The sequence below is a fragment of the Natrix helvetica genome, assembly GCF_964273705.1.
Source record: "Natrix helvetica genome assembly, chromosome: 1".
NCBI classification, from domain to species: Eukaryota; Metazoa; Chordata; class Lepidosauria; order Squamata; family Natricidae; genus Natrix; species Natrix helvetica.
In genome coordinates this window covers 260,054,052-260,072,555 of record NC_138548.1, presented here as the reverse complement: position 1 = coordinate 260,072,555, position 18,504 = coordinate 260,054,052, and the positions used below count along the sequence as shown (strand labels likewise).

Genomic DNA, 18,504 nt, shown 5'->3' with positions numbered 1-18,504 from the left:
TCATGGTGAACAATAACATTAACTTGGCTTTCAGCTGGGCTTTCAAACAACCTAATTTGTGTTCTGTATTGCTTCAGATTCTGTAAGCAGAGAAGTAGTGCATGAATTCTGTTGAAAGCTCCTGCTTTTTATTAAAAAGAAGTGTGAAGCTTATTTTTTAGGAAGCAGAATGTAATATTGCAGCCATGGTCTGGCAGCTGATGAAAGTTAAAGTAGCATAACAATCAACTGAACCTAATGTTTAAGGTCATGCCATAAAAAAACTTTGAATTGAGCATTTGTTGTTTGAAAAAGCTAAAATATCCCAAAGAATGAATTTGCATAAGGTTGTTATGTAGACAAATGCTACATTCACACTCCTGTGTGTTTCATAGTGCTTTTTTGGAGACTGAATACGCATGAATATATTGCATAGATCTAATATTTATATCCTCTCTTACACAAATATGAAGCAAGCATAGATTTTAAACTTTGAATATGGAAGCACCAGGGAATTAGCCATTTTATTTATCAATCAAGGGATATAAACAGGATTTTCAAAGAGTATCTTATCAGAATCTACGAATATGGCTGAATTTACTAATAAAGTATTGGTATTCAGAAGCCTTTTCTCAAATCTCTCTAAGCACTTAATCCTGTTTAGGCATGTGATAAGTAAATTGCTGCATTTTAAGTAGGTATTTCATTACAGTAATTACTGTTTTTCACCTAACAATCATGATTAAATTACCTTTTTGTTTGCCATTTCCTATGTTCTCTGACAATTCATAAAGGAATGCACTGAGTAGCTTAAGTCTGAAACATTGAATAATGGGATCAAAATATCCATTTGCAGACATCTTATTGCAATTACCTGTCTGTAAGATTTTATCTCTAGTTCCTCTTCTCATGCAATCCTGTGTGCAAGTAAATAAAGGGTGTCTGAAGTGTATAAGTGTCTGAAAAACACCACAGTGTTCCCTTGTGAAATGAGCCTAAAAACAGTTCTAAAAGGGGGGGAAATTGCCATGCCACTGTGGCCAGGCCTTGCTGTTTCCAATTATTTGTGTATGTACAATGCTAAGAGGATGCTAAGTGGCCAGATATTTTGAAAGAGAAAAACTATTCCCCTCATCTCACATCCTGTGATGAGGTTTCCTAAATCAAAATCTTTCTGTATAGGATGAGATATGTCATAGCAAGTAACTTTAATGAAGCTGGAGGCTGTTCTGTGAATTTATTGTGGGTAGCAAAGGGGTGGGGTGGGGTGGGTGTAAAAATGCCACAGAAGTAGGCAAAGCTTTTACTGGACTGACTGCCTGAAAACACTTTGTGAGTAGGGTTTTAAGTATGCTAAGCCCTTGAGTATTTCATTTATCTGTAATGCTGGTTAATTTAGATATGTGTATTGTATGAATCCAGTTAGCTATGACTTATTTAATACCTCAGGGTTAAATTCGTTGCATGAATTCAGCCATAGTAAAAAGGTTGTGAATAAAAGAAGGCTCATTAACTGAAAGGTAAAAATTACAGAGTTTGGGAACACTTACTCTTGTGTTTAGAGTTGGTTGATAATTGTAATTACTATTGAAACAAGGGAGATAGCAGCTGACTTGCAATTGCAAGACAAAACCTAGGCATTTTCAGATTGTATGTATTTCAGTGAACAGAAGTTGATATAATTTTATAAAGTTAAACATGATGTTTTCTGCAAATCTGCATGCATAATATTTAAATATGCTTATTTACAGATTCAGATATTTGAGGTGTAAAATTGTGGACCCTTTCAATTCGTTCAGTACTAGTTATTTTTTTAACATTTACATAGCTTTATTGGTTTTCAAAAAAAATTACAAAGTTAAAAAATAAACAAAAAAGATTTTTAAAAAACCAAAGGCTTGGGGAAGATTAAAGAAAAGTGCACAAAAGGCAGAAAAAAGAAAATAGAAAAAGAATGACTTCTGACTTTTTTTGGTATAAAATATAAATAAAAAATACATCAAACTAAGATTAGCATTTGACTGCTTTATTTCCATAATTCCATATAATTCTGACCATCAGATCCCAAAATCAACTTTTCATTTCTTTTAATTTCATGCAAAAAGTCTAAAAATGGTTTCAAAGAAAAAATAAAATTTGTCAACGTCTTTTTTTTTTGTTAAGGGTGTCATTTCTGTTAATTCTACTAGCTTTACCATTCTTCCATTATAGGTATTTGTTTTAACATTAAAGTTTTTTAGGATTAAAAAATGATTTAGGATTTGTTAGGCCTGCATTTAACAAATTGAACAAATATTCTAACCCTTCTAACATCTCAGATTATTATAATTGTTCTGTGTTCTTCACCAATCCTTTGACTCCTCTAAACAGCTTTTGAAAATGAAAATAATTCTTACAAAGCAGGAAAAGGATATTTTAAAAATCTCTGAATTATTCCAACTAGGAATTTCATTACAATTCAACGTTTCATGAAACTGCTGATGTAGTAGGAATATCTAGAAGAAGAAAAAATGTCTGTTAGAATTGTCCAAACACTGGTACAATATGTGAAGCAGAACTCATAGATTATTGAAAATGGTCTACTAAAAAGTTTAACTGACACTGGAGTAGTTATCCACAGGTGTGAAATATAATACAATAATACAATAGCAGAGTTGGAAGGGACCTTGGAGGTCTTCTAGTCCAACCCCCTGCCTAGGCAGGAAACCCTATACCGTTTCAGACAAATGGCTATCCAACATCTTCTTAAAGACTTCCAGTGTTGGGGCATTCACAATTTCTGGAGGCAAGATGTTCCACCAATTAATTGTTCTAAATGTCAGGAAATTTCTCCTCAGTTCTAAGTTGCTTCTCTCCTTGATTAATTTCCACCCATTGCTTCTTGTTCTACCCTCAGGTGCCTTGGAAAATAGTTTGACTCCCTCTTCTTTGTGGCAACCCCTGAAGTATTGGAACACTGCTATCATGTCTCCCCTAGTCCTTCTTTCTATTAAATTAGACATACCCAGTTCCTGCACCATTCTTCATATGTTTTAGTCTCCAGTCCCCTAATCATCTTTGTTGCTCTTCTCTGCACTCTTTCTAGAGTCCACATCTTTTCTACATCGTGGTGACCAAAACTGAATGCAGTATTCCAAGTGTGGCCTTACCAAAGCATTATAAAGTGGTATTAACACTTCACGTGATCTTGATTCTATCCCTCTGTTGATGCAGCCTAGAACTGTGTTGGCTTTTTTGGCAGCTGTTGCACACTGCTGGCTCATATAAATGATTGTCCACTAGGACTCCAAGATCCCTTTCACAATTCCTACTATTGAGCAAGGTATCACCTATACTGTACCTGTGCATTTCATTTTTCTTGCCTAAATGTGGAACCTTACTCTTTTCACCATTGAATTTCATTTTGTTAGATAGTGCCCAATGTTCAAGTTTGTCAATATCCTTCTGTATCTTTAGCCTATCTTCTGGAGTGTTGGCTATTCCTGCCAGCTTGGTGTCATCTGCAAATTTGATGAGTTCCCCATTTATTCCCTCATCCAAATCATTGATGAAGATGTTGAAGAGTACTGGGCCCAAAACAGAGCCTTGGGGTACTCCACTGCATACCTCCCTCCATGTAGATGCAGTTCCATTGAGGACTACACGTTGAGTGCGGTTGATCAGCCAGTTACGAATCATCTGGTGGTGATGCTGTCCAACCCACATTCTTCTACTTTATCTAGTAGTAGGTTATGGTCTACCTTATCAAATGCCTTAGTCCAAGTAAACTATATCGACATATATCGATATATGTTATGTATACTGCAGTGATCTGTATAGGCAAGATGCAGCTTGAAATCATAATCCCCAAATACTAAAATATACAAAATAAGATATTGATAAGTCAGAAAACATTTTGGAACAAAGTAGTTTGGACTAATGAAATCAAAACTGAACTGTATGGCCATTTGGAGAAAAAAGGTAAAGCATTGGGAGGGGCACACTTTAGCAACTATTAACAGGAGTTATCCTTTCAGATTTTGTGGAAGACAATTGCACAGGCAATATTGTACAAATGAAAGGAAGAAAGGATTCAACATTATCTAGAACTGAATGTCCCATAGTCAATAAAGAAACTGCAGCTGGAAAAAGCTTGTTGTCTTGCAGAAATATCCAATCTGAAACATAAACCCCAAATCAATGATAAAATACTTAAAAGAAAAGTAAAGGTCTAGGAATCTCTCTCATCATCGTAGAACTGAATATTACTGAAAATCTGCAGATCTCACACTTGCAAAAAGAAAAATCGCCAAATCAGAAATGAAAGAGTTCTGAAAGGAAGAGAGGACAGTTTTTTGAAATCAAGATTAAAAAAACTGTTAACGAGATAGAGGAAACTTTTGGAATCTGTCATTTCTGCCAGAGGGGACACTGAAATGATGCCCAAACTTCTGCACCTGTTATAATGTAGTTACTGTTTCTGTAATCTGTTTTTAAAAACCCTCGCATTAATTATGTATTCAAATTTGTTAAACATTACTGTGTTAATATAGTTGTAACTATTTTTGCTTACAGTATTTGAGGATTCATTGAAACATGCATGCCATAGCCTTTTGCGAGTTCTCCAAATTTGACTTAAGTCCCAGCACATCAGATACTGCTCGATTTTTTTTTCTCTTTTAATTCAGCAAGCAAACACAAGTATCTAGTTTCAATCTGAGGCAGTATTTCTTTCTCCTCCCTCTCCTGTTACTTTTACTGATTAGCCAATGAGAAATGGTTGTAGAGTCATAAAGCACAGTAAAATCAGTAGAGACTTACTAATACGTGAATAAATTATGTTTCTAAGCCAAGAACTTCTTTATCAATTAGTAGTTTCCTGTTCCTGGCAAGCTTCATCTTGTTATGTGTGTAGTTAGAGGGTTATCTCTCTATTGAATACTATGGTACTATTTCCGTATTCCTACTTCCCACTAGAGGGTGCAGTGGCTCAGTGGTTAAAGATGTCAAGCTTGTCCACTGGAAAGCTGACAGCCTGGGTTCAAGACCTGAGCGCTGCGCGACGGAGTGAGCTCCCATCATTTACCTCAGCTCCTGCCCACTTAGCAGTTTGAAAGCCTGCAAATGCAAGTAGATAAATAAATATTACTTTGGTGGGAAGCATTCTGTGCACATAGGCATAGAGTCATGCTGGCCACCTATCATGGAAATGTCTTTGGACAACGCTGGCTCTCTCGGCTAAGAAACTGAGATGAGCACCATCCCCTAGAGAGGAACGGGATTGGACAAGCGAAACCTTTACCTACTACTAATTAGAAGGAAATTATGCTACATGACATTGTTTCCTTCAGTTTAAAAATTACATTCTGAGTTCTGGTAGGGTATGACTCCCCTTCCACATCTTCCTCAGTTTCCCACCATTTTTAGAATTGTCCCACAAAGATTCCTCCTTTCTTCAGATTACACCCTGTTCCACTTCTAAGAACCTTAGGCCAACCTGTCTTTGAACTAACAGCAGCCCTTCTGTAGCCAATACTGTATAGATCCATCTTGTTTCTGCCAGACCTTACACCTCCATCTCCTTTCCCTTCTTTCCAATGTTCCTTTTGTTTTTAAGGCTTCACCTTTCTCTTCCCTCTGCTACCCTAGCAGAAACATACACACACACATTACTGACTACAAAGAATAACAGTTGCATGGGGACGCATATGTGACAAGATGTTATAGAACCACAGGCAATTGCAGACTGCCATGACTCAACTTGATCAAGATAAATTTTGCATGCCACTTAATTATTTCAGGGGATTAGGGGACTGGAGGCTAAAACATACAATGAACTGTTGCAAGTACTCAGCATGGCTAGTCTAGGGAAGAGAAGGACCAGGGGACACATGATAGCAATGTTCCAATACTTGAGGGGCTGCCACAGAGAGGAAGGGGTCAAACTATTTTCCAAAGCACCTGAAGGCCAGACAAGGAATAATGGATGGAAACTGAGGAAGGAGAGATTCAACCTAGATATAAGGAAAAATTTTCTGACAGTGAGAACAATCAATCAATGGAACAGAAGTTGCCTTCGGAAGTTGTGGGAGCTTCATCACTGGAAGCTTTCAAGAAGAGACTGGACTGCCATTTGTCAGAAATTGTATAGGGTCTTCTGTTTGGGAAGGGGTTTGGACTAGAAGACCTACAAGGTCCCTTCCAACTCTGTTAATAGTGATTAAGAGAGATCTAAAGAATCTGTTATAGTTTGAGATCAAAACTGATAGGGTCTTCTGTTTGGGAAGGGGTTTGGACTAGAAGACCTACAAGGTCCCTTCCAACTCTGTTAATAGTGATTAAGAGAGATCTAAAGAATCTGTTATAGTTTGAGATCAAAACTGATTAAAAATGAATCTAGCATGATGCAGTTCAGTAATTTTATGCAGTGTACAGAATATTCCTACCCAGCTGTGGGGCAGATGTCCTTTTTAAATAAAACTCTTTGTTACTTCAAATGTGGTGAATTAACCCTATTCCACAGAAAAATCCATTCCTCCATTCCTCAGATGGGAAACGGTACAGTTGTAACAAAAAGAGACCTCCATCCACAACACTTTTGTTACGTTCCACTGAGTGTTCTTTGGAGGAATAATAATCTTAAATTCCCAATTCTCTTTTTAGCATTGTTTCTATGCTTAATGTCTATAGTAACAAAAATTGTTTTCATTTCTTGATGCCTTGTTCAATCTTCTATCATAAAAGTAAAGGTATTAAGAGGTATCAGCTGGAAGGAAGATAAACTCCTGGTTTTCCTTCAGCTAAAGATCAATGAGGGTCTTCTTAACTTATACTAGAATTGATTCTTAGCTGGGCAGTTATTTTGAGGAACCACAACCAAGCCACTTTTGATTCTGAATAAATGATATGGATGATAGAAGGATAATGGGGTGTGAAAATAGGTCTTGCTAACAATTCACGCAAATGCCTACACAAATTTGTTTAAAAATTTTGCAATGGAAATCTTCTGGAATGTTTGATTTTGGAGTGGAGCTTTTTGGTTGAAGGCTAGTTCTGAAAAAGGAGGAGGAATCACTGCACGTGGCAACTGCTGTGAGTTAATGCACAGTAAATCGTTGGTTTTAATGTGATGAAAGAATGCTATCCCCTCATTGAAGTTTGTTGTAGTTAGCCCATATGCCCAGGACCAAGCCTGAATTAAGCCTGTTGCCTTTTAAGGCTAATGTCCCAGATCAGTATCACCAACTGGTGGTAAGTGGACCACTGGTGGTCCGCGACAAATTTTGGTGGTCCGCAGAAAAATTATTTGCATTTTTATATTGCACTAAATCAGGGGTCCTCAAACTACACCCCCTGGACCAGATAAGTGCAATTAACATTTGCTGCACAGAGTCTCTGCAACATTGCTGCACAGAGTCTCACCCTTTGAGGCCTTTTTGTGTTGGTCGGAGGGAGGAAGAAATTCCGACATGGGGTCTGCTTCAGCCTCCTGGTGTGGAGCTTTGGGCAAAGGCTGGAGGAAAGTGCTGCTAGTGGCAAAGAGCTGGAGGGCCTCGTTCCAGTGGGACTGCATCATGGCCTGGAACTGGCTGACCATCTCAGCCTGCTGAGCCTCCAGGGGCTGATACCTGGCATTGCACTCCCGCAGGTCTTCCCTCTGCTTGGAAAGCTGATGTTCATAGCCCTCAGTGAGATGCTTCTGCTGAGCCTCCTCCTTGGTCAGATCCAATTTGAACTCAGCCAGCTGTTTTGCCAACTCTTTCTCATGGTGACTGCTTAGCTCCAACAACTGCTTCCTGTTGGGGCCCTAAGGAGCCCGGGCGGGCAGGTGAGAAGTGGCTGGGGGGGAGGGGGTAGGAGAGGCTGGTGAGATGCCCCTTGATGTGTGTGACATTGAGTTGGCCATGCCCACCCAGCCAGTCATTAGGCAGATCATATTAGTGGTCCGTGGGATTTGAAATTATGAATTTAACTGTCCCTGAGGTCAGAAAGGTTAGTGACCTCTGTCCCAGATGATAATAGTGCAGAGAGAGTTAATCACCAATCAAGATGTAAGCAATTTTGCCCTTTCTGCTATATACGAAGAATATATTTTGTTGGTATATTTCAAAAATGGCATTGGAAACAGGGCTACAAACTTTTAAAATATCCAAATAATGCATTATTTCAGTCATGTTTTGATGATAAAAATATGCCAAGCTATATTCAGGGAAAAACCAAAACTCATGCATGATATCCACCGTTGTTTCTCCTGAATGTGATATGGCAGGTCATGTATCTAGGTTTAGAAACGTATTTGGTAAAGCTTGTACAGAATGCCTTCCAATGTTGAAATGACGGCGCTGTTGGCAAATCACCCTTGTTTACTAAAACTGATCGACTTTAAACTTCTCCTTTAAATGTGGTGTAAAAGTGAACTACAACATAACATACAAGTTATGTTACCAAGTCACTGGGTGCCTTGGGTGAATTAAGTTAGTCTGAAATATTCTCAAGTATTATGGCTATAAGCCTAAATTTTTGTTTTCAGTGCATTAGAAAAACAACAGTGTAATATATTTAAAGATCTACATATGAAAATTTAATATCCAGTATATTTGAATAAGGAATAAGATATGCTTCTAGGAGACCCAGATCTTTCATGCATTCACTACAGTATTTTTTTTTCAAAAGTAACAACTTTTTTATTCATCAATCCCTCAAGTGGCACAATTTAACTATCTCTTTATACATTTCACTTAGCAAAGTCCTTAACAATTTTGCCATGTTACTCTGAAATGTTTGTGATGTGTGAAGAAAATATAGCGCCTTTTCCCCTTTGATTTCATTTCTTTGAAAGGCAGAGATTAGAGAGCTTGTTGCCATCACTTCCATCTATAAATAAAGCCTAGGCTGTGTTAACATCTCTGTAAATCTATTGCATTGGGGTTTTTTTCTTTCTTGCAGAAATAGATCTGCACATGAAGATCGAGTTACTAGGAGCCGATTATTAGTCTTAAAGCTGAGTATTGCTCTAACACAGCTTTCCTCAGTCTGAATGCCCTCCAGATCAGTCACAAATCCCAGAATTCTTCTGCCAGCAATTTGACTGGGGATGGCTCCCCTATTATTACAATAACCAACCCAAACATGACTCGTTTTCTGCTGTACTACTGAATCTATTTGGCTTTTTGCAAATTACTTTTGTAATCCAGACAACAGGCCTGAGAAAAAGTTCTATTTACAGGGCTCTTTGTAAAAAAGAATATCTTGGATAATATTTTCATACTTAACTTAAAAGAGAGAAGTGCTGAATGGTAGCCTCTGATATCTTTCACAATTAGCCATGCTTGCTGGAGCAACAGGAACAACAAAAGGGCAACAGGTTTCCTGTCCTTTAGAAAATGTATGACTTTATTTGAAGAACACTAGTATGTACATGAATTCGTAAGAATTTGAAGCATACTAGTATGAATTACTATTTAAACTGATACAAGTCACTTAATACTTCAAATTAAGGTGGGAGTCTCTTCAGATCTTGATTATTTGTCCTTGTTTTGTTCTTTGATCCTTGTCATGCAAACGAACACTGTTTCTCCGAAGCTAGAGCAAGGTTTTTCAAGCTAGGTTCCTTGACCGCTAGGGTCCAATGGAAACTTGATGTTTTGTGAGAGCAAGGAAAGAATGTCAAGTGGCTTTAATGCAGGAATAAACTAATTATTACAAATGCATGCTTGGGCTCATTGCCAGTTTTCTAATCTTTAAAACTTTGTCTCTTGATCAAGGGAATCTAAGATTTATTTTAACTAACAGATTTTATGGCTGAAAAATAACCTGTGGTAGAATCTTAAATTTCAAGAATCTGTAGCATACTAAATTCTTGTTGAGCTTGTGGGCTGGGAGTTGTACTTATTGGGAATTTGCAAATTTGGGGATGCTAGGGATGGTGCAGAAGTCAAGCAAAAGACAGACGATATGGGCTTCCAGTTATCATAGAAGAGAATGGCTCAGGCAGGAGAGCAGTCCCAATGCCCTCTATGTAATCTTCTCACCCTTCACTTTTCACAGTGAAGCTTCTTCAGTGGATTGAAAAGCCAGTCTCCCTTTTTAAGGCATTGTTTTGCATTAACAGTGAAGGCTTAGGATACTTTCAAATGAATAGTATTGATTATGTTGAGTTTGGGCCGCTTTCAGATTGGTCAGAACAGCTTTGGGACAATTTTTCTTCAAGCCCAAGCAGGGTGTTTTGAACTCAGATATTCTGAATTTGAAACCCTTTGAGCACATATCAGCAATAATCACTCTTACCTGCTTTATGATATGGTTCTGATTTTGACCATAACTCATTGCTCATTCCGAGAAGTCTTTGAGTCAAAGCATTATACTAGAGCAACCCTTCAGAATACCGAACGTTAGTAAGCGAAAGTTTTATTTTAAATCTAATTGTATTCATCTTGCTACTATCAAACATATGCTTCCTTTGTTTTGCTGTTCATAAAGAAATCCCACATGGATGTCACTTTCTTGAAAGAAAGGTAACAGCTTTGAGTCTTCCCTTCTTTAGGGCCAAGTTACCCGTGCACAGGAGGCTGAAGAGAATTACATTATCAAGCGGGAGTTGGCAGTTGTGAAGCAACAATGCTGCTCTGCCACAGAGAATTTGCAGAAGGCACGAAGCACCATTCAACAACTTCAGGACCAACAAGTAACTATGTAAAAGTGGAAGATTCCAGAGTGAAAGGGGATGTATGATGTATGATGAAGGGGGATACATAGAGGTGAAATTACATGCAAGTGCCCAGTTGGTTAATCCACAGGGTTTTTAAATTCATGTGACTTGTTTTGTGGACGACACCTCGAATGGACAAGTCTAGAGATTATCATTCCCATGGCAATTTGTTAGAACAGGCTTTACAAAGCTATATATGTTATTGGGATGATTCTGACAGGTTTTTTTTCCTCTTGAGATCAATCATGCCAGTGCAGGGCTTTCTTTTGCTCTTTTCTCAGTATTAGATTTAGGGAAGATTGTATCTACTCTGAGTCTTGCTTGAATATCTACCCTACTTTAGCCTTTTCCTTAACCTGGTGCATCTGAACGTGTTGAAAATAAACTCCTAACCCCAGCTTTTATGCCCATTAGAGATCTTGACAGCTAATGTGACTTATTGTATGAAACATCACAAGAGCACCAAATTGAGGAAGTCCCATCTAGAAAAAGAATTATGCCTGGCTATTCCTAAGAATGATAACCTATGATTGAAGGCCAAATTTGAGAGTTCTATGCATAAGTCTCCTGAAATGAAAAGAAAGAACAACTGAACTGTAATTCGCAAGGAGGCCGTGGCTTTTATAGAGCAGAGTAATTTTATCCTCTTTTTCTCTGGACTATAATTTACTTTGCAGTCAAAGTCATCCCCCCTGCACTGCTTTTTTCTTTCAAAAAGATAAGAGCAAATAAAAAAGGGCAGGGATATAGTTTGTTTAGAAGCTTTCGGGAAAAGCCTTAAGCATCTCTTTCCTTTGCTCTCCTTATTGGCATCCCTTTAAAATAATTCATTCAGAGTATTTATAAGTTACCTACCTTCCAACTTATGTGTTTCTTGCTTCTAGTTGTAGAAATTAGAGTTAATTGATTACAATTAAAACTATAGGAACATTAAGAGACAGCACTCATTCATTCATGGTTTCCGTTGATTTACTAACATTTCTTTTACTTTGTAGGGAAATCCCCGCTACTCTGAGGAATTTGTGAGCCACCTGGAAACAGAACTGGAGCAATCCCGCTTGAGGGAATCTGAGACTCTGAGTGCCCTTAAAGAGATGCAGGATAAAGTTCTGGACATGGAAAAGGTATTTTTTTTCTTTCAAAGACTGATACAGAAGCACACAAGTCTTAGAAAGTAACCACGGCAGGATCCCAGATAGCAGTATTTGAATTAGCTGAAGTTTTAAGAATAGATGCTTTGATAGAGTCTTCTCTGCATCATGAATTTTGATGACAGTTACAACAAAACCTTAGATTTATTCATTCCAACAAGTAAAAGTTCCAGCCCTGCTTTTTCCTTCCTCACTATTCTATTAGGACAGGGCTGTCAAACTCATGGTCCGCGGGCCGGATGCGTCACGCGCTGGCCACTCCTGGTTTAGCCAAGGGGGGAAAAGTCCCAATATGTCACACGACAACGCGAGTTTGACACCCCTATATTAAGAATATCCCCTTTTATTCTTTGTCCTTTGGTAGAATGCCTAGAACCATCTTCAACCATTCAATGCTACTGGAAAGTAGCATCTTAGGGTGAAATTAGCAGCACTGCTGGGACTAAATATGAGGGAAGGAGGGGCAGATTTGCTTGAGGTGCCAAGAGCTGCATAGGGAGACCTAACAGGCCAAAGGTGCTTCTTCTGTCTGTGCTGTGGCATACCTAAAGATGTATATAGTGTTAATACTAAATCATCTCCTTTGCAGAGAAACAGCTTGCTTCCAGATGAAAACAATGTGGCCCGTCTGCAGGAAGAACTGAAGGCTATGAAGTTGCGGGAGTCTGAGGCAATGAAATCATTCAGAGAGATGCAATATCAAGTGAAGGAGCTCAATGACAATTGGCAGGTATGCTATAGTTGAAGGATGCTACACCTGACAACACCTCACTTGTTAGGCCTAGGTTTAGGTTTTAATCTAAATCTTTGCATCATAGAAGGCAACAAGGACTGGCCCTGTAAGTCCTTGGATCTTTAGCAGTTAATAAGAAGTACTTTTGGGTTTGCAAATGTTTAGATAACCACTGGATGGCAATAAGTGACTAGAAATTCTTGTATCTCCTTGCTACCATCTACTGGTCATCAGGATTTTGCAGCCTAGATTTGGGAGCTCCAGGAGCATAATAAAATCTGATTTGATTGATAAATCACTTTAAGGAACAAGATCCTAAATGTTTGATAAAGCAGCAATGTGTTTATCATTACAGGTGAGAGAACCTGGTATAGCACATAATCTTTTATCTAGATTGTCCCCAATTTCTTCATATAGAATTGAAAAAGTCTCTCTCAGATCTTGGAGGTAAATGGCTTGTCACTGTCCATGGTGGATCAACAGACATTAAGCATGTGTTGAGGGAACTGGTACCTTGGAACCCCTGGATCCCATATACCTGTGCCTAGATTTGCAGATAATTGTTTGACTCCCCTTTACTTTAGGCCCATCTGAGCCGGACTGGCGGGCGGTGGAAGGACTCTCCACGAAAGAACACAATAAATGATCTCCAAGATGAACTGATGAATCTCCGTCTGCGTGAGACACAGGCCCAGGGCGAGGTCCGGGAGTTGCGTCAAAGAGTGGTAGAGCTTGAAAGCCAGGTGAGGCTGTGACAGTTGTGTAAGGGTATTATCTAAGATCTTTATAAGATCGTTCTATCTGTAATTTCTTTCTTTCCTAACTATATCATCGTTATAACAATCCTTCCAGTTTTATATTGAATGTGAAAGTGCAAAGTTTTTCACGCATAAGGAATTACCTATTTGTGTCTATATGAGTGTGCACTCATACCGGGCAACAAATTCAATAATGTAGTTATTTATTTGAGCTTGATCACGCTTTTATTGCTTTAAAGGTAACTCAAGGCAGCAAACATAAAAAAATATATTCCCTTCTCCTCCTATTTTCCCAAGAACAGTAACCCTGGGGGGGTTGGGCTGAGAGAGAGTAACTGGCCCAGCCAGCTTTCATGGCTAAGGTGGAACTAGAACTCACACTTTCCTAGTTTCTAGGCCAGCACTTTAACCATTACCCCAAGCTGGCTCAATAAGTGTCAGAGTATTAACGACCCCTAATTCTCCTTTCCTAGGATCAGATTCACAGCAATCTCCTCAATCGGATGGAACAGGAGTGTTCTGGGCTGCACGAAAAGATGCAGTATCTCACCGCCCAAAACAAAGGGTTGCAGACACAGTTGAGTGAGACCAAGCGCAAGCATGCTGAATCTGAATGCAAGGTGAGTTTGCCCATTCAGTGGTACCAAGGCACGTGATTTTCCCACAGAAAATGAGTCAGGCTTGCTCGGTTCCTTCTCAAAGGTACGCAGCTTCAAAACAGATTTCTGAATTGTAAAACTAACCTTGTTTTTAGCTTGGGGATGTTGGAATTACCCAGCACCAGGGCACCACGGTGTGCAAACCTTCTTACTGTCAAAATGACCCAACTCCTGACTTTCAGATAATTTAGTGACTCATCGTGGGTTTAAATGGCATCTATAGCTGCCACAAGAAATTCTAGGAATTCCGCCTTTTTTTTTTGTTCTGCGCGTCATGCGGGTTTCAATCTGATGGGCTTCTGCCATTGGTTTGTATTCTCTGTTACAGAGCAAAGAAGAAGTTATGGCTGTCCGCCTGAGAGAAGCTGATAGCATGGCTGCTGTTGCAGAGATGCGGCAGAGGGTTGCTGAACTGGAAATCCAGGTTCGGGAAGAGTAACCAGCGGGTGGTGTCCTTTTCAGCCACAAGTGAAACAAGGGCCAACAGCGATTTCCATCTGAAAAGAAAAAACAGATGGTCTTGCACTAAACTAGCGAATGACCCCCTGAACTAACTTCTCTTTGTAACTATTGAGAGGTCTAATGATAATAATAAGTTTAGACTATAGAAAAGGCTGAGAGGTATCAGATACCTGAAGAGCTATCACACAATGGTTGGCTTTTTTTGCCGGAGTTCTTCAAACTCATTGGCTGGAAAGTAATCTCCCACATTGCCCTAGTGCATGGGTGTCAAACTTGTGGCGTCATATTGCTGTCATGTGACGTTTCACGACATATTTTCCCTTTGTGGAGCTGGGGTTGGGCGTGGCCTATGTGTGACTCATCCGGCCTGCGGGCCATCAGTTTGATACCCGCTGCTCTAGTGGATCCTGCACTGGGAAGCAGGAAAAACCGCACTAGATGGTCTCTAAAATCCCTTCAACAATGGTTTAATTATTTATGCAGGTTGTGAAATAATATATGGGCTGGGCTAAGGTCTGAAGCACTTGTGTCCTCTCCTCCAAGCAATTGTCATTTTTATCCCTCTCTTTTCACATGCAGAGAGAAGAAGGAATGATCCAAGGTGAACTCAACAATTCTGATGCCTCGCAATACATCCGTGAACTCAAGGAGCAGATTGATGAACTCAAAGCAGAGGTAAGCCCAACCTAGTGGGAGAAAGCAGACAAAACCATGGAGGAGTTTCGGACCCCTTATCGTCAAGGGTGAAATGCTCTGAAGTCTGCTACCGCTTCGCTTCGCTACTGGTTTGTTTTGCGCGCGCAGGCGCAACACAGGCTCTACTGCGCAGTGCTCAAAAAGGAGGATTAAGAAGCCTTTTCTCATTCAAATATTGTACCCTCTCACCTCCCAACAATCATAGTATAAGTTTCTCTTAAAGTAACAATAACCCAGTAGCCCCATCATCTAAATTAATTAAACATATATAAATCATAATATAGGTTTCTCTTAAAGTAACAATATCTCATTAATCCCATCTTCTAAATTTATTATGCATATATATTTCCCCACCCTCCACCCTAACCCTCCCCCACCTCCCAATCAAACCCACCCCCCTGACTTCCGCTATACACCACTCTAACAATTCCAAGCATCCCATATATTATTTACTCTGATCATCTGTCAATCTAAACATTCTTACCTAAAGGCTACATAGTACTTCCTTAGTGTGACCTTAGCCCAGCCCATATATCTATTTTAAGACGGGGGGAGGGGAGGGGGTATAGTATTTGTATGTGATTTACATTATATGGCGGGGGGGGGGTAAAAAAGGGGAAAATTTATTTGTATAAAACTTTTTCAATAAAAAAAAAAGAAGAAGCCTTTTCTGAGTCTGCAAAGGTAAGTAGAACAGCGAGGGGGGAAAGCAGGATTTCCTGCTTTCTAGCAAATATAAATCGTGCAGCACAGCTGAATGCTACCGGTTCAGGCGAACCGGTAGTTTCGGCGATCAGCTGTGCGACAATCGGCTGGTGCCGGCCAGACTTTTTCAAGCACAGATCAGTTTTCTATTGAAAACGAAACCCCATAAACCCCTTCTTTCACTTGTGGCTGAAAATGTCATGTTAGAAGACACAAAGTTCAAAGGCCCCCATGTCATGCAATTTCAGCATCTGTTCTGATTTAAGAATGTATCTCTTTAGGTTTGTAAAATAACCTAGAGAGAAATGAAGTAGGTTGCTACTGTTACCCTTTTATGCTTGTAGTGCCTCACACTTCTAGTAAGTCTTAAGCCAGAGCATCGCTTCTGTTATTTCCTAGCAGGAATTTTTCTTTTGTCCATTGTAGATTATTGTTTTCTAAATCCAAGCTATTCCAGGACTCTTTAGCGGGTTTCATAGTGCTGAATGCCAAGCCATCGTGGCTGCCCCCAGTGTCTTTTCTTTCTCTCTCTTGCAGATTCGGCTAACGAAAGGACAGAAGCCTTTTGAGGACTCCATGGGTTTTGATGGTATACATATTGTGAGTCACCTGGCAGTGGACGATGACTCCCTGCATTCTTCAGATGAGGAATTGCTGACCAGCCCTATGGTAGTGGGTGCCCTGCAGGATGTTTTGTATCCGCGGTCTCCTCACAACACCCACTTTCTGCATGGGGCTGAAAGCTCTGGGAAGGAGAGCGATGGCACCACAGATAGCGATCCAGATGACCCTACCTCTGCTCCGGAGGCCAATGGCGAGATCATCTTTGCAGAGGCCCTGGGCAAATGAGGAGTGATGCTGCCATCCCAACTCAGCCAGTTGATCCACCGGCCATGTTGTACTGAGAAGTCAGGGATCAGATGTAACTGAGTCTTCGGCCCAGGGAATGTCCTGGCTCAGATGCGGCATGGAGTGCCCCACACGAACAGTACGGATTGTTATCAGCACTGCCTTTTTTTTCAGCTTTGCCACTGGGAGTTAAAATCCAAATCCAGGTATTGGCCTCATCCACGTCCTGCTTTCCACACATTTTTCCCCCTTCTCTACACAAAGATTTGCACAGATGAGGACTGTGAAGGGGCAGCAGAAGCAATCAATCCACTGGTTCCCTAAAATGCAGCCTAGCTGCGTTCCATCTCTGTCTCCTTGCTGTGCTTGGAGAAGGGAAAGGGGTTGGTCTTCCCTTTATTTATATTTGTCTCCTAGCATGCTGCTCTGCATCCAGAGGAGAAAATGGAGTGCCTGTATACTTGTTTGTAATTTTCGGACAAGGAGAAAAATGAGCTTCTGAAGAGGTGATTTGTTCTAGTGAGGGAAATAATATTTTTGTTCCTGTTTATTATTTATTTTTAGAGTGCAATTACTAATCCAGCTCTTTGAAAAGTTCGATGATTTTGAGGGCTTTTATATGGAGGAGCCAAAACTACTTCTGTACGTAATCATACAATATTTTCTATTTAATTATGTAAAGGGATATGCTTTACTAACTCCACTTTTATATCATATTTTCAAACTCTGTTTTTTGCAGCATTCTGGCTCAGTGCCTAATTGGCTCGGATAGAAAGACAGTCCATCAGTGCACGTGCACATGTGGGCATACATACACATTTATATATATTGGGGGGGGGGGATATGTTAGTAAGCTGCTACTTGATTCATGAGTATTAATTGCTAAACTATCAGGCAGCTGAGAATTCAACAAAGTTACTGTGTGGCAAGAGACAAATACTGTGGAATGTCTAGATAGCTGATTCTGCCAAGATAACAAAAATGAAGGCCCTTGAGGGCTCAAATTTGAATTACATATCAAGTAAATATGAATTTCCTAATGTTATGTTTGCTTCCAAACATTGTTAGAGTAGGAATAGCGAGGGAGAACCAACAGAAAGTTATGCTTAACCCTTGTGCGTTTACTGATAAGTCTGTGCAAAAGCTCCTTGGTTCCATTAAGCATTTGGGAGCATTGGGTTGTATGAAATGTAGTTCTGCTCCAAGGAGCAATTCCTTTCAGAAACAAGCCCCCTCTTGATCTGTGTGTGTGTGTGTGTGTGTGTGTTGTTGGGGAGGTTGGGGGCAAGGCAAGGCAGGGTAGAGAAAAGAGCATGTTTTCTTAACAGAATTAGCTTCTAAGAGCGAAAGGATTGCTGGTGGCCCACTTAATGACAGTTGGCAAAGAAAGAACCCATAGTTTATGCAGGGATTCTGATGAAGAAGGCTTTGAATAAGACTGTAAAGTGATGCGTACTTCTTCAGTTGGAAATGCTACAGTCATTGCAATGCTATTTGTAATTCAATTCATACTCGGTTTGCTGCAAAAAGGCTTGTTTTTCACAAAAAGGGGGTGGGGTGGGGATCAGTAGTTAAGAAACATCAGTGAAGTATTACTTAGGAGCACTGCATGTTTTTTGAGGCTACAAATAATGCTGCAGTTAGGACCACTTCTTCATTTTCGAAGTATAGAACTGAAGATGGTAGTTTAATTTTGTCCCCTTTCTTTAACAGAGTCCATGTTTAAGAGTATTAAATCTACTGTGCCACAGCATGATTTTGGGGGATTGGTGTAGCATCCAGACCTCACTGCAAGTAAGATTCCAGACTCTACCCCCACCCACCC

General features: G+C 39.8%; 1 protein-coding gene across 5 annotated transcripts in view; it reads left to right on the top strand.

Moving 5' to 3' along the window:
• Positions 1-18,504, top strand: part of EVI5L (ecotropic viral integration site 5 like) — a 60,905-nt gene extending 42,401 nt beyond the window's left edge. For all 5 annotated transcript variants that reach the window (XM_081966949.1, XM_081966952.1, XM_081966951.1 and 2 more), the window contains 8 exons: positions 10,502-10,642; positions 11,662-11,790; positions 12,407-12,547; positions 13,135-13,293; positions 13,782-13,928; positions 14,296-14,391; positions 15,009-15,104; positions 16,368-18,504. In XM_081966949.1, coding sequence (XP_081823075.1) covers positions 10,502-10,642; positions 11,662-11,790; positions 12,407-12,547; positions 13,135-13,293; positions 13,782-13,928; positions 14,296-14,391; positions 15,009-15,104; positions 16,368-16,679 — 1,221 coding nt within the window. In that variant the 3' untranslated portion in view covers positions 16,680-18,504. The remainder of the gene's footprint in view (positions 1-10,501; positions 10,643-11,661; positions 11,791-12,406; positions 12,548-13,134; positions 13,294-13,781; positions 13,929-14,295; positions 14,392-15,008; positions 15,105-16,367) is intronic.